Source organism: Tenrec ecaudatus, chromosome 9, assembly GCF_050624435.1.
Source record: "Tenrec ecaudatus isolate mTenEca1 chromosome 9, mTenEca1.hap1, whole genome shotgun sequence".
Taxonomy (NCBI): domain Eukaryota; kingdom Metazoa; phylum Chordata; class Mammalia; order Afrosoricida; family Tenrecidae; genus Tenrec; species Tenrec ecaudatus.
In genome coordinates this window covers 74,376,444-74,401,337 of record NC_134538.1, presented here as the reverse complement: position 1 = coordinate 74,401,337, position 24,894 = coordinate 74,376,444, and the positions used below count along the sequence as shown (strand labels likewise).

Below are 24,894 nucleotides of genomic sequence, written 5' to 3'. Positions count from 1 at the left end.
GTCAGTTAGCCTTTCTCCAATTTTGGTGCCACTTTCTTCGTAATATAAACCAGTTTCTCTGATTATTTTTGCCACATACAGATTGCGTGGGCATGGATGAAACTCTTGCACGCCCCCACCATCAAGAACATGAGCAGATGTAAATGGCGATCGGGAGATCACTTGGTACTCCATGGGCTTTCCCCATGTTTCACAGGTCCTTAACTGAAATTGGCATTATGTGAGACAGGGCCTGTGCTCTACCTTGGACCCCAGTCCTCCACCTACTGCCACCTTCCTCACCACCCATTGGCCTTCCTGCAGCATCTTCGGGTGTTTGTGGGTCCCCATCCTCACCATTGGGGAGCCCATGGAGTCTGGGAATGGCAGTGAGGGTCAACTGATCTTCATCTCCTGCCACGTTCACAGAAAAGAACGCTACGTATCTTCTCTCCACCTGTGTCCTTTCACCCTGAACAGTTCTCTACTCTCTCCTTCCTACTCCCCGGATGAGCGCCTTTGGGCTCTTGCTCCATTTCCCCTGCCTACTCAGATCCCTGCTTCCTGCTGTGACTGACCACGATTTCACTGGTGAATGGAGAAGTGTTCCCACAGTGTGCCACCAACCCTCCTGTGACCCGGTCATCACCAGGGCCTCCAGAATGTCAACTGGGGTGGCCTGCAGGGGGCACCTCAGGCCTGGCTACAACTCTGCATAGAGCCTGGCCCATTGAAATGCTGCTTGAGAGTTTTTTCCCCGAGTTACTGTGAGTGCAAAATGATAATCATGTATCACGAACATATAGTATATAGCATTCAAAACCTCATTGCTAAGTGAGGACAGCAGTTTATCATTCTTTTACAAAATGAAGCATTCTACCTCCCTTTTGCACTTTCTCTACTTTTGCAAATGATCTCAACTACTTGGGAATTCTGTGAGCCAAATATGATCTCTCCTGTACAGATATTAAAATATATAGCTAGGCTGCCATGCATGCGCATGTGCATGCACGTACACACATTCCTGTAATTCAGATTCGTAAACAAAAAAATAACTTCTTTGAAAATATTTAGCCTTACCAGTAATTAATATATGCAGGTAAAAACCGCTATTAGCTACTTTTGATGGTGATTTCGCAAAGCTTGGTAGTCAAACAGTTCTGACAGACATGTAGTAAAAGAGACATACCCACGTATACTTCATCGTATCTTTTTGGAGAGCTCTCCGGGAAAATATGGGTCATAAAACTAATCCTATACTTGACGCTGTCAATCTAAGTTAATGCACCATAGGTAGTAAAGTACATCTAGTAACCGATATTTGTTGCTCTATCTGTATTTATGATATGGAAAACAACCCATGCCAATAATGGGTCAGTGTGGGCCTCAGATCCCTTTCTGAGTTAGTACTTGACAATCTCTGTGTCCTTGATATGTTCTGGAATTCTCTGAGCAATGGTTCTTTATCCGCACAATGTTGAATGAGACCAAGCCCGAGGGACTGGTGCTGTTCTGAAAATGGTGAGGATGGCCATTCCCATTTGACTTCAGGCTGCTTTTGTTTTAATTGCTTAGTTATCCAGCAAAGAAATGGTACAGAGTAAGTATGTAAGCTAAAGAAAATGAATGACTAGCTCCCCAGTGCCTTCTTCCTGATGGCAGGCCCGGCATTTGGTGACAGTGATGGCTAACACCACTTGTGCCGAGGGAGGTTTCTGCTAGTTCACAGGTGGCTCAGACCACAAGCTCACCACCTCTGGCCTGGGGAGGCCGAGGGCAGGGCCACATTCCAAATCTGAGGAGCCATTATGTAGCAACTGGTCTTTCCCCATTTCAGGCTCATTGTGTCCTGACTCACTGTGACCACTTACTCTGACCTTCTGTAGGCCTGGCACTAACCTGCTGCAAAGGACTTATTGAGCACGATAAACATAAAATAAAAATATATATATGTAATGCAGTCTCTTTTATTCAATGAATCATAGGCAAGTTATAGTTTTACACAAAGTAACAGAAAATAACGCTGCTTGTTTTGCCTTATCCTTTTTAAAATCCAAGAGTGTGGTCATGTTCGCTATCTATGCCACTTAGAAGGCCAAACAGAACTACTGTACTATGTTTTTAAAAACTGCGTTACACACATGATCCCATTTTGAAACTACTTATCAAAGGTGTGGGGGTCCATGAAAACACCCTTTAAATACACTATTAAGGCTCTTGTGAAGATTAATTAAAAGTATGTCCATTAAGGACCAAATATGGCAAATATGCCTGCGTCCAATAACTGGTAGCTGTTTTTACTACTGCACTTAAACAGTCAGGTGCCATCCACAATAAGGGATCGATCGGTTTCATGGACCAGTTAGGAACAACAACCACCTCAGTTAAACTGTGATAGAGTATTTTTTAATCACTTAAAATGATTATGTTATAAATGGTAAAGAATTTCTGTAGAGCTCCTTAGAAAAGCTGAGCTGTTATTCTTCTGTGTGAATATTAAGAAGAATAAGCAAGGTCATTTGCTTAGAGTCTTCCTGAACTGTGCCGACATTTAAAATGGGAGCCCCTTTAATCCGATTTCCACTGGAGATGGCTGCTATCCGTGTCGCCCCGGGGGGGCTGTTTTGTGTGCTTTAAAGAAAACGTGGCTAGTACAGCATTTTTGCATGCTTCTTTTCTGACCCCCTACTCCCCATTCTGAGCATTTTTATTTTTCGGTCACATGCAAAGAAAGCCTCAGTTGATTGGCAGTTGCTAGATGTTAAGCCTCAAGTCAGCAGTATCTTTGATACAAATGAAGCTTACTGCTCCAGCAGCAGTCCCGTGTGACACATTAGTTAATCACACCACACTCCTCCACAGATTTGGTGATTTCTCCTGACTTCGTATGGTGGTAATCTATGTGGATGTATCACAATAATGCAGAACCATGCAGTTTCATCTCCTTCGGGGCATTTTCTTGTCTTAGATCCTGGAGACCTCTTAGCTTTTTGCCCTGCTTAAAAAAAGGGGGAGGGGGGGGAAACTGCTGTCAGTTTTCAATCATAAACATTTGCATCCCTGATTTAATTTATTTTTCCTATCACTCGATTTTTATGGCTATCTGGGTACACATTTTTTTGTTTCTTGTTGAATGATAGCGTCTTTTTAAAAGATTTTAAATAGATCTTAAATTCGGTAGCGGAGTCTGAGCATTGTACATAAGTCAAATGAAGCAACAGAGTCCAAATGACGAGGACAAAGGCAAACGCAATTCAAGCATGATTGGCACCTGGCTGCCACGGTTGTTTGAGGCCACTGAGATCAGCGTAATCCCATTTCAGAACCGGGACTTAAAATTGAAGTAGCATAATCATAGGCCTTGAGTAAAAGCATCATAATCTTTTATGTTCCGTTTTATTGAGGGGAATTTCAAGTGGTTTGAGTTGAGGACAGGAAGTTACAGAGCAAAACGAGGCTCTGGTCTTGCATCTTGGAACAGACCTACTCATAGGAAAAAACAAAATCTTACCGACTGGTGTTTTTTGAAGAGGAGGCCGCACACACCCCCTCCCCCCCCCATAACTGTGAGAGGTAATGATGGTTGTGTCTCTGTTGCTCTCACTTTCAATCTGGCATATTGGAAAACATAATTAGGAAGTCTAAGTCTAGATCTCACTATGAACTCCGGGGACACAGGCCTCTTCCACCCCAATCAATAAAAACTTGTGGATGAAATCACGGATATGCAAGGATATGTGCCACTTTCTGCATTTAAGGGGTGAAGCTTTCCAGCTTCCGATGAAAAACTCCCAGTGCAGTGGTTCCTTCAGTGATGGGTGGTTCTAGCAAGCTCAGAACCAAATCCAACCATCTTCACTACAAGAAGAGTGCTCTGCACCTCCATGATAGGATCGCTGAAGACAAATGGGTGCATAAGCAAATGTGGTGAAGAAAGCTGATGGTGCCCGGCTATCAAAAGAGATAGTGTCTGGGGTCTTAAAGGCTTAAAGGTGAACAAGCGGCCAACTAGCTCAGAAGCAAATAAGCCCACATGGAAGAAGCACACCGGCCAGTGCGATCACGAGGTGCCCAAGGGACCAGGTATAAGGCATCATGCAAAAAAAAAAAAGATATAAGTGTGTGTATGTATGTGTATATGTATATATGTATGTGTATATATGTATATATATATCTTTTTAAATGAAGGGGGAAGTGCAGAGTGGAGACCCAAGGCCCAAGTGTCGGCCAATGGAGATCCCCTCATAGAGGGGTTTAGGAGAGGAGATGGGTTAATTAGGGTGTGAGGTAGTATCGATGAAGAACACAGCTTTCCCCCAGATCCTGGATGCTTCCTCCCCCCAACTACCATGATCCGAATTCTACCTTGCAGGGCTGGATAGGACAGAGGCTGTACACTGGTACATATGAGGGTTGGAGGTACAGGGAATCCAGGGTGGATGATACCTTCAGGACCAAGGGTGTGAGGGACGATGCTGGGAGAGTGGAGGGTGAGTGGGTTGGAAAGGGGGAACTGATTACAAGGATCCACATGTGACCTCTTCCCTGGGAGAGGGACAGCAGAGAAGGGGGGAAGGGAGACTCCGGATAGGGCAAGATATGACAAAATAACGAGGTATAAATTACCAAGGGCATATGAGGGAGGGGGGAATGGGGAGGGAGGGGGGGAAAAAGAGGACCTGATGCAAGGGGCTTAAGTGGAGAGCAAATGCCTTGAGAATGATTGGGGCAGGGAATGTATGGATGTGCTTTATACAATTGATGTATGTATATGTATGGATTGTGGTAAGAGTTGTTTGAGTCCCTAATAAAATGTAAAAGAAGAAAAGAGAAAAAAATGATTAGGGCAAAGACTGTACAGATGTGCTTTATACAATTGATGTATGTATATGCATGAACTGTGAAAAGAATTGTATCAGCCCCAATAAATTGTTAAAATAAAAAAAATAAAAAGAACCAGTTAGCATATTGACTATTTACGCACCCAACAATGGAGCGGCAAATTTCATCAAACTATTAAAAAGATGAAAAAAGAAAAAAAAAAGAAGAGTGCTCTGTTGTGTAGAAGGAGAAAGTGAACAGACAGGGAGTCATGATGCATGCCGGAGCGACTGGTCTGCCTCCCACAATTCAGCACGCTAGTGAGGGAAGAAAATGGACTTTCACGGAGCATTATTGTTATTATTTGCTAGGAAATGATACTCGTTATCTCATGTAATTCTCACTCTTCCTTTGAAGGAGCTTCAGTGGCGCAAACATTGAAGTGCTCCTTTGCTTACAGAAAGGTTGGCAATTCGAACCCCCGCATTAGTGCAGGAAAGACCCAACAGTCTGCTTTGAGACTAGCTAAGAATACGCTCTGGGAAAGCTTCACCCACCATGCGTGGTTGCTGTGAGCCAGAATCGGCGGAGGGCGCCCAACAAAGACATCTGCCTTTGACATAGAGAGTTGAAGGAGATGTTGTAAGTGTCTCATTACAATCTCTGCTCAATGATTACAAGAAAGAACAAAATGTGCTAACACTGATTGTACAACGTTTGGAGATGACTGAATACTAAATTGTATGATATGTGAATGAAGTGTCAATAAACTTAAAAAAAAATAAAAACAAAGTCCTTTCACCCTTACCATTCCTGAAAGTTTCCCCCTGCTGAATACCTGCAGACTATTACCTAAGGACTTTCTCTGTTGGGCAGAGATTACAGAGCCACTGTGCTCAGCCAATGATTAATGAGAGTCGGTAAATAAATATACTAGTTCACTCATCCCTTGGGCAGTAAGTGTCTAAGGTGTACCCCACCATTCCCAGGTGACTCTAGTGGTAATTCCTGGATGGCAGACCCTTCTTATCTCGCCACTGCCTTTTTGGCAATTCTTGGAATAGCTTCCAAATAAATTACTTGCGCTCACATTCTTTTCTCAAACTGTACTTCTGGATGAATCCAACTCAAGACAGAAGTGTTACTGCCAATTCACTGGTGGGAAATAGACCAACATAACAAAGCTGGAAAACAGGCAAGATTTGAATCCAGACTAATGGGCCTCTCAAATATGAGCTACTTTGTTCAACAGGGCACTCCTGGACCAATGACCACACTGTATTTTCCATCCCTCCATTCTGAGGCTACTTTAATGAAAATACGTTTTGGATTTATATATTTTGACTTATGCTTACCTGCACTTGATTCTACAATAGAAGATGCTGACAAATTGAATCAATTTATGGCATGCTTCACACAACATGAAAATAAACCAAGGTGATATAGTTCATTTTTGCACAGAGCTGATAAGGATCTACTGTATTATCTCGACAAGTGTGACGGGAGTTAGAATCTATGTTTGTGGAAAAGAAAATTGAAAGATAATGAAATTTTCCTCAAACTGTTTTGAGGAAGCTCTGTGTATGAAGTTTTTTTTCCTCTTTGGCAAATCTTGATTTTATCATAGGAAGGGAGCTGGGCCTTGGGAATGAAAATATCTGGTACATGAACTACATGTCAATAAAGTTGTTAAAATTACCAAAAAAATCAAGTGTAGTCCTTGGGGAAAGAAAATAAAATCATACCTAAAGCGTTTTACTTGTACTTCTTTCTAAATATATCATATTTTCTACACAATGATATTTCTAGATGTAGTCTCATTTTCAGCTTTGTATTTGATTTATCTTCACAATACTTAACAATGTCTTTTGCCACTTGGCTCTAAGAACATATTTTCTTTAAAAACAATTAGTGACTATATGGACTCCAGCTAGTGCTGTAGTTAAAATAAAAATACATTTGAACTCCAGATCAACACAAGGATAAACAATACCATAGTTACTCAGGCCAAGGGTTGGTGCTGTTTTCTTATAGATTAACTTTAATGGGACCAAGGACAATGTCATTGGATAATGTACAGCTCAGTCTTTTCTGACATCATACCTTGTTTCCCCCCTACCCCCCCCCACCAAACTTGAATTCTATTTATAGAAAACAAAGTATTGTACCTTCCTGTAGCTGTTTCCTATTTATTGGTGGCCCTAACCAAGAAAGAAGTACATAGCCACATCTTAAAATAGGGAAACTTCTGGGTGGTCCTGGAAATCCCAGCTAATTAAAGGGAAGAGAGGAAAATAGAAAGACCAGGATCCTGTACTGCTTTATACTTAGATCAGTGGTTTCATGTATTTTGGGACAGTTTCCCCCCGAGTTTGCCATTCCTTGCTCTTGGAGTGTGCTAAAAACACAGCCCTGCAGGGAAGGAAGGAACCAATCGATGTCTGTCATTCTTACCCTCAGCTTTGATAGTTTTCCTCAGTGGGTGCTCAGAAAGTCTGCAACTCCACATGTCACCTCAGTGGGTGTAAAAGGACTTTTCTGATATTCTCAATAATGAGTCCCCAAATGAGCATCTGTAGTTCATACTCAGCAAAGTCTGGCCTTGTCAGAGTGTCAGGGACCATGGATGTCACGCTAGTCTATGCAGGAGTGAGAAGCTTTGGTGGCTTTTTGCAGAGTCGGTCTTTACCTAGATTGGCGGAAATAATTTTCCTGTTTGATTATGGTGTAAGATTTTTTCCGGTTATTTACTTGGCTAAAAATGCTGATCTAAATGTTGGTTCTATGAGTATGTTAACGGTTACCATAAATATTCTGGGGTGGTGGGGGAAACTCACATGGTGTTTCCTAAAGTCCAGTATAATAAAATGAGCCTAAATGGAAGTGGTGGCAATAGATTGAAAGGTGCGTATAATGAAATAGGAATGATGTGCTGTACAGCACAGTGGTGAAGAGCATGGGGTTCACAGCCCCACAGTCCTGGCTGCTAGTGCAGCTCCCACTGAGTAACTGGGTGTGTGACACGGGGTGAAATACTGTACTGCAGGAGTCTCAGGGGATGTGATCATGTTGCCCACATAATATCATGGTGAGAGTTCATGGAAATAATATTTATAAAAATTTCAGTATATCTTCTCAAACTACCAGCCATCGAGTCAATTCTGACACATAGAGACCCCACAGGGCAGAGTAGAAGGATTTCTGAGGCGTAATTCTTTACAAGAGTAGAAAAGCCTCATCTGTGTACCTTGGAGTAGCTGGTGGTTTTGAACTGCTGCCCTTGTGATTAGCAGCCCAGTGCGTAACTCACTGTCACCAAGGCTCCTCAGCACGTCGTCTTTCATATAGCATATCTTTAATAGTTTTTACTTTTGTTGTTATTGCTGCTCTTATTTCTGCTGCTGTTATTATTCACGTGAGCGAGCACAGAGAAGATAACTTTCTGGAGAGCACTCTTTCCAGAAAGGTGTCTGAGCAGCGCATGGGATCAACTCCCTCCTCTTGCTAACTGGACTGCCTGTCTGTCTGGTGTCCTGTGATGACAGTTGTGTTGCATTGATGCTGGCAGCTAATACCAACTGTTTCCCATGGCCGACGGGTTTCAGGGGAGCTCTCAGTTGAAGACAGACTAGGAAGAAAGACTTAGATATCTACTTTAAAAAATTAGTCAGTGAAAAGCCTATGGATCACAATAGGTTATTGGCTGATACAGTGCCTGGAGATGAACCTTGAGCTAAGAAGGCACTCCAATCCGCAATAACTACAACAATGGGCGTGAGTAGACAGATAGTTGGGAAGATGACGTTGTTAGGAGCCATTGATTAGGTTCTGACCCATAGCAACCCTCCGCACAACAGAAAGGAACACCGCCCAGACCTGCGCTGTCCTCACGATTGATCGGTCCTCTGCTAGAGCCCATTGTTGCAGCCACTGTGCCCGCCCATCTTGTTGAGGACCTTCCTCTTTTTCTCTGCCCCTCTTCCTTACTGAGCATAATGTCCTTCTCCAGGGGCTGGCCTCTCCTGAGAACCTGTCCCAAGTACATGAGATGAAGTCTAGCCCCCCTTGCCTCTAAGGAGCATTCCGAAGACAGCATAGGACTGGGCAGTGTTTCCTTCTGTTGGAGAGGGGTTCTCTAGGAGTAAGAAATGTCTCCATGGCAACTAACAACAGCATTGCTAAACATGGCTCATCAATCTTGACAAGAACCGATCGAGGAAGACTTTATTGTGCGTTTTTGTTAGGTTTCTTTTTACTGATGAGAAAAACCAAGATCCAAAGAATTGAAGTGTTTTCCCCAAAGACAGCCTGCTCAGGCTCAGTTTCCCTGTGTCTAAATCAATACATGGAACTACGTAAGCAAGTGTAAGTCACATTGGGAGATGGTAAGAAGTATAGGAAGTCTGTTGCAGGTTAGGCCAGATAGCTCATGAGCCCAGGGGAAAGCTGCCTTGCACTCAGAGCTCGCCTTCCTAAGCTTCTATTGTCCTGTGGCTTTTCCACTATCTTATTAGCTTCCTAGGGCCTTCAGATAAATCATTTTTGTCTTTTGTCCAGTGTTCCTAGTTATCTTCAGTAGGAGGATTGGTCAAAATTAGAAACTCTATCCTTCCAGACCGCCATTCCCCTTGAATCTTCCTAGATTTTCAAGCCTTAATTTGTGCAAGTTGCTTCTGAGTTGTACACGTTTCTAGAAACTTCCCGAAGCAAACTTCAATGTTTATTGAAGGTGATTGGTTCTGTGGCATAGCATTAGTTGTGTGTGTGTGTGTTTTTTTCTAATTGTGACCATCTAGATTCACATTTTGATTCAGTTAATCTACTTTTTGATCCCCCATCCAAAGCATTTGGGATCAGAATAGGAGTATAGGACAAATGCAAATCTCTGGCAAACATAACCTACGAAAATAAAAGGCTGAAAAAAGGAATTGTTTGAAGCAAAGTACATCCTGGTGCTCTCTGTTTGTAGTGCATCCAAACTTTATGCAGGGCGGATTACATGGTGTCCATTCAGTAGGAATCAGTGAGCTTCGCTTTTCACAGAGTGGTGCTGAGAGGGAGTTAGGCCTGGCATCCTGGTCTGCTCTTGATGGAAGCCTCAACTGGACTTTTGCAGCGCTTGAGCCATGGCAGTGAAATAAAGAACGCAGAAAGCTTAATAACTCACCTCAAGGGAAGATGTTGGGGAGAGATTTGCTTCCAAAATCTAGTAAATATTATCACTACTGGTTCATCCAAAGGAATATTCAGTGATTTTACATATGGACTTTACTTCATCTTAGTGAGTTGAAAAAGTTGATTTTCCGTCAGTGTGTTGTTTTATTTAAAAAAACCCAACTTATTGTAACTCTGAATTTTTATTTAGATGCCATATAGACCATACAACTTGGCTTTATTTTATTTCAGGATCAATCATTTTGTTACCAAATTTCTATTTTTACCAATGTCTGTAGTGACCCTGCATGTGACCATTTTTAGCTCACCTCAATGTAATGCAGGGTTGTTATTGCTGCTGCTCTTAGATGCCATCCAGTTGACTTTGACTCAAAGTGATCCTAGTCTAAAATACACTAAGAACAGTGAGGTCCTATGCACCCATCATATATACAAGAGTTTTCATTGTGATTTTAAAAATTAATTTCAAGAGGATATTACTGTTTGATTTAATTTACTTTAAAATAAGTTATTATGATGTAAAGGTTTCTTGTTTTTGCTTTCAAATATCAAATGCAAGACATACATTTCTCTGAGAGGCTTCTTTCCTTGAAGGAGGCCTTGGTTGGGGTAACATAACTTCTGCTTCTTCCTTTGGTCAGACCTTTTTTTCCTGCTTTGTCTCTTCCTTCAGAGATAACCGTGTGCACATTCGGTAATAAACACTCCCATGGCATTTGGTGGCATTTCCTATACTGCTGTATTTAAGGATATGGTAATGTTTCTATTATAAAAGTAAGTTTGTGGGAGTGTATAATTTGATTTTAAAAAGCTAACGGATGTTAGTCTGTATGCTGGATTTCAATTTGGAGTTTCTCTTAGGCTGGGTTCTCTAGATAAGGAAAACCAGTGAAGTTGTATATATTAGTCTGTATGTATATATATGTGTGTGTGTGTGCATAAATTTATATCAAGAAGATGGCTCACAGAGTTGGAGAAGTTAACAAGTGCGTTTGAGCAGGTTCCAAGTTTCTGGTCCAGATGTTAGGCTGGAGGATTTTTCTGCCTCAAGTAGTTGCGGGGATTGACTAATCCAAGATCAGGAGGAAGATGACAGGTGGTGGCTGCAAAGGTGAATGAATCCAAGATTGGGCAGGTTAGATGGCAGGCCATTGGCTCAAGTCTAAAGAAGCAGTGATTGATGAGCCAGATGTAAGACCCAGACCCAACAATAAGCAAACATGTCCACAGTGTCTGCTTATATTAGAAGCCGGCCCCACCATCAAGGAGACTTTCTTTCAGTTGTACTGAGGCTGTACTCTTAGGAAGGGTGTTGCATCCTCTCATAATCTTCTGAAAACTGATTGGCTGCTTATATCAGATCCCATTATGGAATTGATTGCATTGAATTGGGTCACAAGATGGGGGATTACTAGGCCTTAACTGCTAAACTGCTGAGACTCCTGTTGCAGCCAAGCTGACTTAAAACCTATCACAAGATTTCAGAATGTGTTACTATCCATGTGAGATTGTCATGGGAAATGGTGTTGTTCCCCTTCCATGGAAACTCAAACTGTGCCTTAGAAATTAAAATGAGTTTTCTAGGGTCACAGAGTGAAGGAGTAGTTGTGACAAATGAGATACCCTAAGCCTAGAGGTGACTATATTCAACTTGGCTATTTTAATTCACAGGTAGCATGGATATATATATATATATATATATATATATATATATAAAGAATTGAACTATATCTCTCTCTATATATAGATATTGTTCAATTTGGTGACCTAGAGGTGCATTCAATTTGGCTATTTTAATTCACAGGTAGCATGGATATATATATGAGAAAAGAATTGAACTATATCTATATAGATAGATAGATATAGATATAGTTCAATTCTTTTTTTTATCAGTTTGGTTCATAAGAAATTAACAGTATCAACACAGTCAAACTTTTTGCTTCTTGCTATTTCTGAGAAGTTGCTTGTTTGGTACTGACATTTCTACACAGGGACCAGTGGACAGTGAGGCAGAGATCAGAGACCCTGATATCAGACTTCTCTGTAGAGTAAAAAGATTAGCTCAGTTGAATTCAGCCATAAGATTGGGCAGACTAGGAGAGATCAGGGCCTTTGATCTAAAGGGACAGAATGCCAGGCATCACACTGTGTACACAGAGGCATCTGGGACCAGCACGGGAGTACCAAGAACCTCTTCACAGGCAGGTGAAACATACCAGCCAAGAACTTGGATGCAGGTAGTGTTGGTGGGTGTGCACAGCAGGGAACTTGGTCTTGAAAAGTCAGTTAGCAAGTAGCACAGTCATAGTCACTGCTGCTGGGACCTTGAGGTGCACTGGCAGGAGCGAAGCATTCCTATCCATCAAGGGGGAGGAAGCAGAGGCTCAGTTAGAACAACTTAGACAAAAATGATGTCATAAGGGAGTAGAAACTTCATCTTGGGAACAAAGGAAAAGCATAGTTATCACTATTAGATTATATAGGCACCCAGCCAACCAACTCACTGCCACTGAGTTGATTCCAACCCATAGAGAACTCTATATTGGGTTTCTGAGGCTGTAAATCTTTATGGGAGTAGATAGCTTCATCTTCTCCTGTGGAGGGGCTGGTGCGTTTGAACTGCTGACACCGAGGTTAGCAGCCCGCCATTTAGCTGATGGCACCACCAGCCCCACTTAGATTATTCAGAGTAACCATCAAAGGCCAAACAAAACAAAAACCAAACCTGATAAAAACAATCCCTCAAATAAGATTGTTTTCAATATTGACAAGGACCATGAAGGTGGTAAAATAAAACCATTCATGCATTTTTATTTGGCTAGTTACCTCTATAGCTATCTTCACACCTGATGTTTTGTAAAAGTAATAGCTAGGCTAACACAGACTTCTGAGGCTGACAGTGGCAGAACTGGAATCATTTCTCACTGAAGAAAGAGCCTGTGCTTAGAATTCTTCACCCTCCCACAGATTTTTAAACACAATTTTCCCACAGTTTAGGTTTTATTTCACGATCAGAATGTTATTGTTAAGTTCCATCAACTCATTTCTGACTCATAGCTACCTGATGCACAACAGCCAGACACGGTGCCATCCCGTGCTGTCCTCACAGCTGTTCCTGTGCTTCCACCCATCGTTGCAGCCACTGTCAGTCCATCTCCTTGGGGGCCTTCCTCTTTTTTGCTGCCCCTCTACTTTACCAAACATGATGTCCTTCTCCAGGGACTGGACAACATGTCCACAGTGTGGAAGAATGGACAACTCCTGACAACATGTCCAATGAATGTAAGACCAGATCTCACCAACCTTGCCTCTAAGGCGTGCTTTGGCAGACTCCCAGCATAAGAAGAGTTTTAAAATATTAGTATAATTGATATTTAGGTTGAAAGAATAAAGCATAGTTATGTGCATGTGGGAGAGGTGCATGTCAGTACGCATGCACACATGCAATGTGTATATGGAGACATTAAAAACTGGTATTTGTTCACTGATTTAAGGGTTATACCTAGAAGTGATAACGTCACACACTCTGAAGTGCTGCTTACACTTGAGTGCCCACGTTTCCAACGAGTTTTGTTTTATATTGCCACCACGTGAGTTTTTTGACCACTCTCTGCTCATGTTTGCCCTGTACATGAGTCCCATTAGGTATGTCTTTAATCACACTCTCATCTGAAAAGATTTCCTTGTGTGTCATGAACATTCCTTTTTATTGTCATGTTTGGATTTAAGCAGTAATTCAGGCACTCTCTCTCTAAAAGAAAGAAGAAAGAACCGTGTTTCGGTGAGAATGACACGTGCCTCATTATATTAAAGAAAGACCCATGCCAAATACAGACACATGACGTGGTTTTGTACTTGGTTTTGTGAGTTGGCAGTCAGAAAGAAAATATCGTCGTATCTCTGTATTAACTAAATGTCCTATCTGCGTCAATGATCTAGTATGCTACTGTAAATTGCTTTAAGAATAGTCATTTGCTGTGATGAATCGTTTAGAAAATAATAGCAACCATTTGCATGCTGAAGTGAACTCAGACCACACAAATACCAAAATATGTACCACGGTCTTCTCCTTTATGCTCCCGAGATTTTCAGCAGTGGGATCCAAAAGAAAGTTGGGAATATATCCCCTTCAGTGGCATCTGGGTTACTATTTGCTCTTAAGTTCTTCTTCCCATTATGGGCGAAACGCACCATCAGTTTGCCTCTCTCTTTGTAGAGTAGTTTAGGGATGGCTTTGTGGTAACCAGGGGTTTGCTCTGCTTCGGTGGTTTCGGGTAGGATGCTGCTTGTGCAATTTTGGACATCCTTGAAAGGATTTTTAAAATGATGAATCTATTTTTCAATTTACATGATAAAATGTGAGTGTTCAGTTGAGTGTAAAATCTTGACGTGAGTGTCAAAACTTGATCATGTTCGTCCACGAGCAGCTCCCTGGGCTACATATAGAGCATCTGCAGCCTGGCCGGAAGTTCCACGTGTGGAAGTCTAGAAGGAAACAGCACGGTGGGTATGAAAAAGGCATGGGGTCCTTTATAAGCTCCTATCTACACTCATTGTAGGTCCAGCGTGTGGAGTAGCTGCCAAGAGAGTGGAGGCATATGGAGGCCCGGCGGGCTGGCCCAATTTCCAGAAAGTGGGAGGCAGGGTGTGTCCTACCCTGCACTGTATCCCACCCTCACCCACCTCTCCCTGCCTGATGTATTGGGTTCAGTTTGTGCTTCTCTACTTAGCTGTGTAAAATCATAAGTGTTTAAAACTGGAACTCATTCAAAGAAGAGTGGTCAGGATGGAGAGAAAACTTGAAACCCTGTTTATATAAGGAAGAGCTGGAGGAACTAGGGATGTTTATTCTGGAGAAGAGGGTACCGAATTTCTGTCTTCACAGATATAAAGGGCTGTCATGGAGAAGAGAGCTTAGATTTATTCTGCCTGGCTCTGGAGGGTAGAACGGGGGTCAATGGGGCAAATGTTGGCTCAGTATAGAAATAGCTTTCTACTGGCTATACATGTCCTTATAAGGAGTGAACTGCCTCAAAAAGTAATAATTTTGGATCTTGAAGGCAGCCATGCCTAGACAGATGACTGCTGTTGTATAAAGGATCCTGGGAAAATCCCACAAGACCAGAGTAAAGATCTGCAAAGTCTTCTCAACTCTTAAGGCCTTCGTCTGTAACTGACCATTGCCGTGTTTCCAGCAAGTACATCTTTTGACCACCCACTGCTGACTGAGCACTGTCTAGGGTGCAGAGAAGACCCGGCAGTCTGATCAGGACCCAGGCATGCAGGAGCTACAGCACCATGTCTAGGAGCCCCACAGAGGCTCCACGGATGTGATTCCCAGGGAGGGCAATGCCCGAGTTGGGCTGTGCTGCTCTGCAGTATTCTTTGAGAATGAGGTCCTGTGGCATCTTCCTTTATCATTTCCCCTTGCTTGTGGTGCTCGTGGAGTTCTAGGTTTTACCACTGTATGGGTTTGAAGGGAGTCACATCATCGATTACAACCCAGATTGCACCTACGCTTCCCCAATGCACTACTATGAGTAGAGGGCCTTCAGTGTCCCATAAAAATCTCACCCACTAAGCTCTGCAACCTGCTGGGGATGCCTAATGGCAGAGTTGTGCATATGCTGGTGCGATCCTGTTGGTATTGGAACGCCCCTGAGGGAGGTGCCTCATGGACCGTCCTGCTGGTGTTGGTGCCCTTCGCGATGATGCGGAAGTCTCCATTGAACACTCACGATCCTGGATTTGCACCCTAAACCGGCAGTGAACTCCTTCATGTCTTCACCCAGCAGTCACGCCGTTCCTGACAGAGGTGACATGGATGATTGGCTTCCCTTCCTTGTGCCCCTTTTTGTCACCTGGTCAATGAAATGTGACTAGGTAAGCCCTTGGGTCTCACAGAATCACTCCTGAATTGTGTTCCTTTGACCCCTGAATGCAACCCTAGGGGGTCGGGCCATAGGGCCAGGAACTGAGAGAGACACTTGGACTTTCTCCTCCTTCTAGATTTCTCCAAAGGTATCCAAAGGCTCTCTCTGCCCTGGCCAGTTCTTCTTTAGCACAGCGACAGAGCAAAACAAACCACCAGTCTGGCAGCTTCATCCACCAGATGATCAAATATATGCATGCCTTAGATTATTATTGCTACTGGTTACCGTGTGCTGGCATCGAGCTAAGCGGTGTTCATATAACCCTCGGAGGAATAGACGATTGTCAGGTGCCGTTGAGTGACTTCCAGCTCAACATTGTGCACAGCGACCCTTTGTGCAACACAACAAAACTGCTGTCCAGTCCCGTGTCACCCTCACAATTGTTTTTTCTGTTTGAGCCATGTCTATAGATGGAGATGAGGCTTAGAGAAATTAAGTACTTTGCTCAAACAGCTAACAGAATTGGAGTGCACAACCAGACTGTTCCAGAATAATCCAGACACCAAGCCCCTAGTAGCTCCCCAACACTGGAGGATAAATATTCAGAATCCGTATAACTCAATGAATAGTCAAATACCTATTCTTCTCCTGCCATTTTTACCTAAATTTGAAATTATTTTTGCCTCCAGGGCTGGGAAGAAACAGTGGATGCTGCCATTTCCCACCTACTGAAGACCTGCCTGTCGAAGAGCTCGAAGGAGCAGGCCCTGAACCTCAGCAGCCAACTGAGCATCCCCAAGGACACCAGCCGCCTGAAGAAGCACATCACCTTGCTCTGCGACAGATTAGCCAAAGGTGGACGGCTCTGCTTAAGTACGGATGCCGCAGCCCCACAGACCATGGTCATGCCAGGTGAGTGCTCTGTTCATGCTCCCCAACCCCAGTCGTCCTCTGTCAAATTAAAGGAATGTACCTGTGGTTGCATCTGCAGTTTGAATTTCATGTTAATGTGATGATCGCTAAGAAAATTGCTTTCACATTTCCCCCTCCATATCCGAGGGTAACCACTTACATAAATATTTCTGGGATATTTGCTTACTGGACGTTTCTCGGATGGTATGCCTTTCTTCTTCCTTCTGCTTTTAAATATATGATCCGTTTTGTTTTGCTTCTAACCAATAAAAAGTGGATTACAGAATGAAACTTATTTTTCAGGAAAAGCTTTACTAAAAGTGAGCTCACGACACCATATTTCGTACTTGGAGCAGCAAATGTAATCCCGACAAGCCCTTTGCCGTCTCAGGTTGGTTGGGCTGTGGCCATCAGACTAAGGGATCAAAGGACCAGAGAAGATTTCAGGAGATGGGAGACAGCTCATAGTTGGGGTACCCATGGGCTGTTTGTGATGGCCATAGGCTTCCAATCAAGCAGCATCCCTGAGGGATGGCAGCTCTAAGCCCCACTTCCTTCTTGCCAGCCTCTCCGGCAGCAGCCAGGAGCACGAAGGAAGCTGTTGAGTCCAATGACCATGCTGTGGCAGCTCTTTCCTTCCAAAGCAAGGCCCCTGCTCTGGGAATTGGCGTGGTTTTCTCTTCTTCCTTTTCACATGCCTTTTGGGCGTCCTGCGTCCTGCATGCTGCTGCTTCTGTCCTTGCTTCTATTCCCTCTGCCCCCAGCATTCCCAGAAGGAGAGAGGAATGCAGGTGACATCTCACAAAGGTAAACATAACATAATCGAGGAAGCCCAGCATCTGGAGTCACATAGACCATGCGTAGGTCCGGCCTCTCTTCCTTAATGCTCGCTCTGCTTAGCTTTCCAGAGACTTGTTTTCTTCCTTTAGAAAAGTGGGAGTGAGGAGGCCTGCCTGGTTGTTGGCGCTGTCTGTGTTTGTAAAGCACCAAGCCCCAAACTTGAAAGCGAGACACCTTCATAAATTCTAGCTGCAATTAGTAGGATCATTATGGGTAGAGGTCTAAGACAGCCTCTAAATTTGGGGGTGGGAAATACCTGGCTTGGGGGCCATGGAATTCTATGACTTGAGTGACTTTTGACTGTGATTACACATATATGAATAAAATCCAAAAGGAAGTTTCTAAGTTGGACATTCTGACAGTCCTGACACGGTTTGACTTTAGAGCAGTCTTTCCCAGAATGGATACTACCGTCCACTGGATGTGCGGGGACACTCCGGGTTCAGGGGTGGGAGGAGTGGCCGCAGCAGCAGATATCTACACTTTATCTCAAAAGTGTCCAATTGTCAGAGAGGCACTGTGTAGCTTTTTCTGAAGAGACAGAGGTGGGCTCTTTAATCTTGCCTTTGTAACATCATCTTAACCAGTCCCATGTCTCCACTCATTCTTCTTCTGCCCACTGTTACAGAATTCTTCCCCCAGAAATAAACACTTAGGGTTAACCAAGGAGTATATGAAATATATTCACTATAATTGCCATTCGGCATATGGCTCTCCTTCCCAACCTGCCAACAGAAAAGACAAGGAATACCTGAGGGGCAAGGACAAATGCACAAAGAGGAATTTTAAAATGGATGGCATTGACAGGTGCAGCTGTCAGTGCAGGCTCTCAGGGCCCTGTCTGAGCCTCTTTTGACCACAGCCATTGGGGGTCCAGTGGCAATTCTCTGAGCAAACACTTGCACACTTAGAGGAAACTGATATCCCCTCAGTCACACTTACTGATGGATGCCAGCCATTTATTTAAATAATTAGATATGTGAGACCTTGAGGACTAGGTCCATATCCAGGATATGGACCATTGTAGCTGTCAATGGAAATCTTTCAAAGGCGTGGGAGGAGGAGGCGGAGGAGAAAAAGAGTAAGGAAGGGAGGAAGAAAGGAAGAAAAGAGGTAGTTCACAAACCAGTCGTCTGCAAGCCACAGCTATGCCTCTCGTTTCCACGTTGTTCTTATTGTTGTTAGGTGCCTGCCCATAGTGACCCCATGCACAACAGAATGAAACACTGCCCAGTCGTCTACCATCCTCATTACTTGTGATAGGTTTATTGTGCCAACGAGGCCAATAGGTACATGAGGACAGAGTTTGATTGGGTCAGCTTGATTGGAGTGTAATTGAGATAAATTAAGACTGTTGGCACCCCATATTTCTCTTGCTCACTGGTGATTGGACCAGCATGTTGCTGCTTTAGCTAGTTCTCTGCCTCAACCTGTATGGCACACTACCTGTGAGCCAAGCCAACCCATGAATCGTGTTGCTAGAGCTTGAAGCTCCTTTGAGACCTGCTTCACCACGCTTAAAGCTGGTGAATCCTGTCACCATGAATGAGTTTGAGATCCCACTGTGGCCTGCTTTGCTAAGCTCCGAAGTGATTGACTGTAGCTGGCCCACCATGGTGTTTGCTGCCTGTGGGGAGACTCTGCCTGCCTTGCCTGAGGGAGGACTTCACAGTCTGCTTCCTTGACATTGGACCTGACAGCCCATGTGAGTTGAAGGACTTCCAGTACATGAACTGTTCCACAGAAGTGAGTTGAACTGAATCCTTTGCACTGCTGTGTAGACTAATTATCTGTTATATTCCTTATCACTGTATAAATCTACCTCTCTATCATCTATCTATATAAAATCATAAGTGCCCTGGTTTTGTTTCTCTAGAGAACCCTGCCTAGCACATAACTGATCCCATTACTGCAGCTTTGCTGTCAGTTCATCTCCTGGAGGGCCTTCCCCCACTGGTGGCATAATATTTATGGGTGGGGCTGCTAACCACGGTGTTGGCTGTTGGAAACTACTACTCGGCACTCTGTGGGAGAAAGAGGAGGCTTTCTACTCTTGTGAAGAGTTACAGTCTCAGAAACCCACAGGGGCAGTTCCATCCTGTCCTGTGGGGTCACTGTGAGTCGGTATGGACTCACTGGCAGTGAGATTTCCATGATAGCTGAGTTCATTCCACCAGGGGGATTGGTGTTGTATGTATTTGTGTTTCATTGTCAGTCATGACCCCTTCCTTTTATTTGCTGAAGACACTCTTATTCTGTGGTCAAGTGACCCTCTCCCTAATGAAACATGGGAGGATTTAAAAATTGTGATGGCTAAATCCCTATTCCTTGCCATTCACATATCCAATCATTCCATAATACTTTCCCTCCCTAGACGTCAAATGTTTCACAAATCTTCTTTCTTCCTGCACATAGCACATTTTCACTGCAGAAAGAGACACGCAGAATGGTTGCTGTCTTATAAATAGAAAACAGAGGCAGCAAAAGCTAAATAAATATCTTATATGGTTACTGGAAGGCTTTGGTGTAGAATCCAAATTTCCTAGCCCACCAGGCTTCCCTCTAGACCATACCGACCACAAGGCCCAAGGACGGGTCTAGCCAGAGCTGCCTGCTGAGGGAGCGATTCTTGAGCTGGCCCTCTTTCCACGGAAGTGAGCTCAACAGTGTGGGAGGGAAGGGCTGACGTGGCCGCATGCGGCCTCTCTTCTTTGCTATGAGGAATATCTTAGAGGAGCTAGTTCATCTTTGTTTTGTACTTAATTCTTATTGGCTCTCTGGGTGACCTCTGTCTATGATCACACAGACAATTAGAAATACCGTGAGGCGTTTACAAGGACTAACTGTGAGCTTTCCATTAGTTTGGTTTTAATAGTTGCCTCCGAAGATGGGAGGTCAGGTGGCAATCAGAAAGGAGGGGGTCCTGACCAAAGGCGTGTGGAAGCTCTTTCAGCAGGCACACTCTTTCTTTTCAGGGGTGCATGGGAACGCGGAACTCATCTGGTTCCCCTCGTCCTGTAACAGCTGGGGTAACTAAGGCCTGGGAGGGTGAAGTGACTTAGTGGTTGGTATTAAAACGTAGGAGTGTGTGTAATTTTACCATGTTCCCTATTAAATTGCAGATGGATAAACAGCTCAGGATAAAAAGCCCTTGGTCTGTTCTGGCCTCATGACTTTATGAGCCTGGTACCTTGGACGTGTCCTTTCTTGGCTCCAGTAAAGACCATGAGGACAACATCCTCTCGGGTCCAGAGTCTGAACATTTGTCTCACTGGGAATTAACCTTCTGGGCTCCTTTGCCCACCACCCCCAGCTTACCTTTATCAGCCTCCACGCTCTTATCAGTGCTTAGCCTCACCTTTTCTGGGGACACCATCTTACCCCGAGGCACCACGCTTGCTGCTCTGGGATCTGGAGCTCTGCTGCTCCCACGTTTCTGCTGCGGAATATTTCTTGTAGGGGATCCCTGTCATAAAAGAACATTGTGCTTATCTCCTCTGGGTGTATTTTGTCCTTATTGTGAGAGTTACGGAGGGCCACCAGGGTGACAGTCTTTTGTTCGTTTGTTTTAAACAATTCTGAACTGTGTATCCTACCTTGCTTTCTCCTAAGTGACTGTTGCCTGCTTTGTCTGCGGTGCTTGTGGCCGAGAGACTTGCTTAGATTGCTGGAATGTCCTTTTATGACTTCAGGGTCTAAGACAATATTTCAGTGGCCTTCACTATGGCCAGGCACCCTAGTGATGCTGTCAGGTAGGTGTTGAATTTCTAACCACAAGGTCAGTGGTACAAACCCACTAATAGCTTTAAGGCTGTCTGCTTCTATAATGATTCACAGCTTTAGAAACTCTCTTCAGGGCTCCTGTGAGCCGGAATTGACCCCATAGTGGTGGCTTTGGTTATGGGTGTAATTATGGTTAGGTGGCGCTGTGGATTTATCATTAGATTGCTGACCACAAGGTTGGTGGTTCAAATCCATCAGCTGCTCCACAGAAGAAAGATGAGGTTGTTTGCCTACGCTTAAAGAGTTACAGTGTGAGAAATCAGGGTATAAAATAAAGAAAGAAAATAGGTTAGAGATGAATTGAAATAGACTCACAAGCAGTGGGTTTGATTAAGAAGCCTTTGAGGAACACAATTGTTCACACGCTCAATCTTAGTGGTCCCTTAGAACACAGGTCTACAAATTCCTTCTAGAAGGTCAGTGTTGAAAAGTCGATGAACTTCTCCGATCACTCTGAGTCAGAAGTGACTAGATAGCAGCAATTACAGGTAAGGTTTGAATCTCTTAAGCACATATGCAAAGCTTAACGCATAGGTGGCCTAAACCATGCTATTTCGAGACTAATGACGCTACCCTCATGGAAAAGCCGCAGCTTTTATTGCAGTCATTGGCAGGTTGGACATAGCTGACCTCCTCTGGCTTCTTTACTGCTACAAGGTAGGCATCAGGCAAACCTCCCCGGTCCATCCTTTTTTCTTCTTTTTTTAACCTATTCTGACACCAGCAGTTCCCCCTTGGTACTCATAATCTATTCTGGGTTCAGCAATTCATTGCAATGCTCACACAGAACTTACAGCCAATGCTCACAATTCAGGGGGTTTATTAGGGAAGTTAATAGGTTACCACAAGTCGGAATCAGCAAACAGTGAAGATACAGTCATTGGTTTCCTCAGCCAGCAGCCAAGTCTCCCCTCCAGTTCTTAGTCTCTCAGTCACATGGTCCTTTGGCCTTTGCCTCCAAGGGACAATCAGCCAGCCCTCCTGCCACTCTGTCCCACAGTTCCATAGTCTCAGGCCACATAGTACCCCATAGTCTTGATGCTGCTCCTCCGAGGCTCCATGCCACAGGCTGTGACTTGCCTACTCTCGGCAGCCTCTGCCATTTCAGAGCCCTTGGCATGCTCTTCAAAGTCCTCAGAGCGTCCTTTCTACTGCTGCTTCTAAGATGGCTCATCAAAGATTGCTCACCACACCCCCTATAGCCAGGGTGGTAACCGAAACTGACTAATTCCCCCTCGGAATGATACACATACCCTGTTTGCATACCCCCACCGAACCACTTGATGGGAGGTACAGAGACTTGGGTGGAAGAGCCATATTAAGAAATGACACTCCATCACAGGTTTTTATCACCTCCTTGTTTTGTTTTACTTCATCTAACTCAGCTGATGCTTTGCCTAGGACTGCTTCAACAAACCGCCACCAACTGGGGTGGGTTCTAAGAACAGAAACCTATTGTCTGATGGTTCCAGAAGCTACGAGTCCAACAGCAAGGGTGTCTTAGGAGGGTTCAGAGGTCTGATCTGTTCCAGGTCTCTGACTTCTGGCGTCAATCTGAAATTCTTGGATTTCCTTGGCTTTTAGATGTGTTGCCCCAAACCTCTGCCTTCACCTCCACATATCCACCTGACCTCTGTTTAGCTGTGCGTCCTTTCTTTTATAAGAATACCACACAAGTCGGTCTAGGACCTATCCTCCTCCATTAGGATCACATGTTAACGGATTCTGTCTTCAAAGATCGGATTTCCACCCGAGGTCACAATCCCAGGTACTGGGCATTGAGACTTCAACATATCTTTGTCGGGGACACAATTCAGCGCACTAGGCCCACCGCTAATGGGCTGGGTTAGGGTAGTCCCATCCTATGGAAGCTTGGAGAAAAAATGATTGGGCCCTGCATCAGGGCAGGCAAGCCAACACAGGCCAATGGGAAGGCTAGAGCCGAGGGTTTAATCCTCTGCAGTATGACTTACATGCTTGATAAGACATTTGACGTTTACTCTTGCAGATGCAGCGAATTATTTAATGTGGGTCTTCTAGCCAAAGTGTCAAACGCTCACCAAATGACCTCTCCTTGCCCAGATCCGATAAGGAGGTGGAGGAAGACACTGCTAGGGTTCACCGTGAGTAATTTCAAACAGGATTCCCTGGAGTGCCATCCTTCTGTGTAAATGAGCCCTCTGAGAAGCAGAGGAGGGGGTCTCATCACTAGCAAGAGCGAGGAGTGGAGCTCAACCTCTGGACCGGGGATCCCTGCACAGGGAACCTCCTGGATCCAGAAGGCAGCTATAACATCAGGGGAGCAGCAGCAGAACCAGGCGCCAGAGCCTGGAACAGAGCGATGGCCTTCCCACCCCACTGAACAAGAACAGCCGAGAGCTTGGTTCAGGACTCTGGCTTGCATATTGGCTGCATCAGGGCACTTACGTGGGGCACTTGGCCTTGCTGACCCATGGAAGTAGAGCTGAGTGTCTTTGGGCTGCGGCTTACTGAAGTGGGGCACCTCTGGGCATTTAATTCACAGAGCCATTTGTTAACCCAGGTAGCTTCCACTGAGTGTCTTTGAGTTGAGGCTTATAGCAGAATGACATACGTTTGAGGCATTTACTAACAGAATTGACAGAACTTTGTAATTTGTCCTGATAAAAAAAAACTCAGCACTGAGCATTTTTTACTGCCACTAGAACTTGTTAACTTTCTTAATAAACCCTTACTCATGAATTTTGACTGTGAGTTCCATGTAATCATTGCAATGGGTATTAGAGCTTAGAGAAATAAAGAACATTAATAAACATACACTTCTCATATAGTCAGTTTGATTTGTCTGTTGGTTTGACACTTTGCATTTTCATTAATTTTTTAAAGGAATTCAGGCTGATTAAATATTAAAAAACAAACAAACAACTACTTGTGAGTGCTTACTACTCGGTAGATAGTTCTGAGAACTATCTACTGTGCCTGTTTTTTCCCCCCAATAGAAAATACAACATTGTGCCTACACATTAATATAAAGTAGTGAATTACAAAATGGAAAAATGCTACTATAAAGTGGTCTTTGACATCAGAAATACATGTTCCAGAGAGTCAGCTAGTGTATCTCCCCATTGTGTGAGAAAGGGCAAGTTTCTTAGCTTCTCTATTTGTTTACATTCTCAATTTATAAAACTTCTTAATTTATAATGTGAGAGTAGTAATGTTGCTTCACCATAGAGGTGTTGTAGAAATTAAGTAGAGTTACCAGAACCAAACTCACTGCCAGCAAATTAATTCTGACTGAGAGGGGCCCTCTAGGACAGGACAGAGTTGCCCCTTTGGGTTTCCAAGGTTTTCTATGGGAGTAGAAAGCCTCATCTTTCTCTGGAGGAGCGGCTGGTGTTTGAACTGTTGACCTTGTGGTGAGCAGCCCGATGTGTAACCCACATGTAAGATGCACCGCAGATTCTCCAACGTGAGTTTCATTCATCATCATAATAAATGATAATATAATGATCTTAAACTTATGTGGGGGAAC

At 43.9% G+C, this 24,894-nt stretch overlaps 1 protein-coding gene across 2 annotated transcripts in view; it reads left to right on the top strand.

The window, feature by feature from the left end:
* BBS9 (Bardet-Biedl syndrome 9) overlaps positions 1-24,894 on the top strand; it is a 572,961-nt gene that overhangs the window by 463,527 nt on the left and 84,540 nt on the right. For both annotated transcript variants that reach the window (XM_075558202.1, XM_075558200.1), the window contains exon 21: positions 16,538-16,760. In XM_075558202.1, the coding sequence (XP_075414317.1) occupies positions 16,538-16,760 (223 nt within the window). The remainder of the gene's footprint in view (positions 1-16,537; positions 16,761-24,894) is intronic.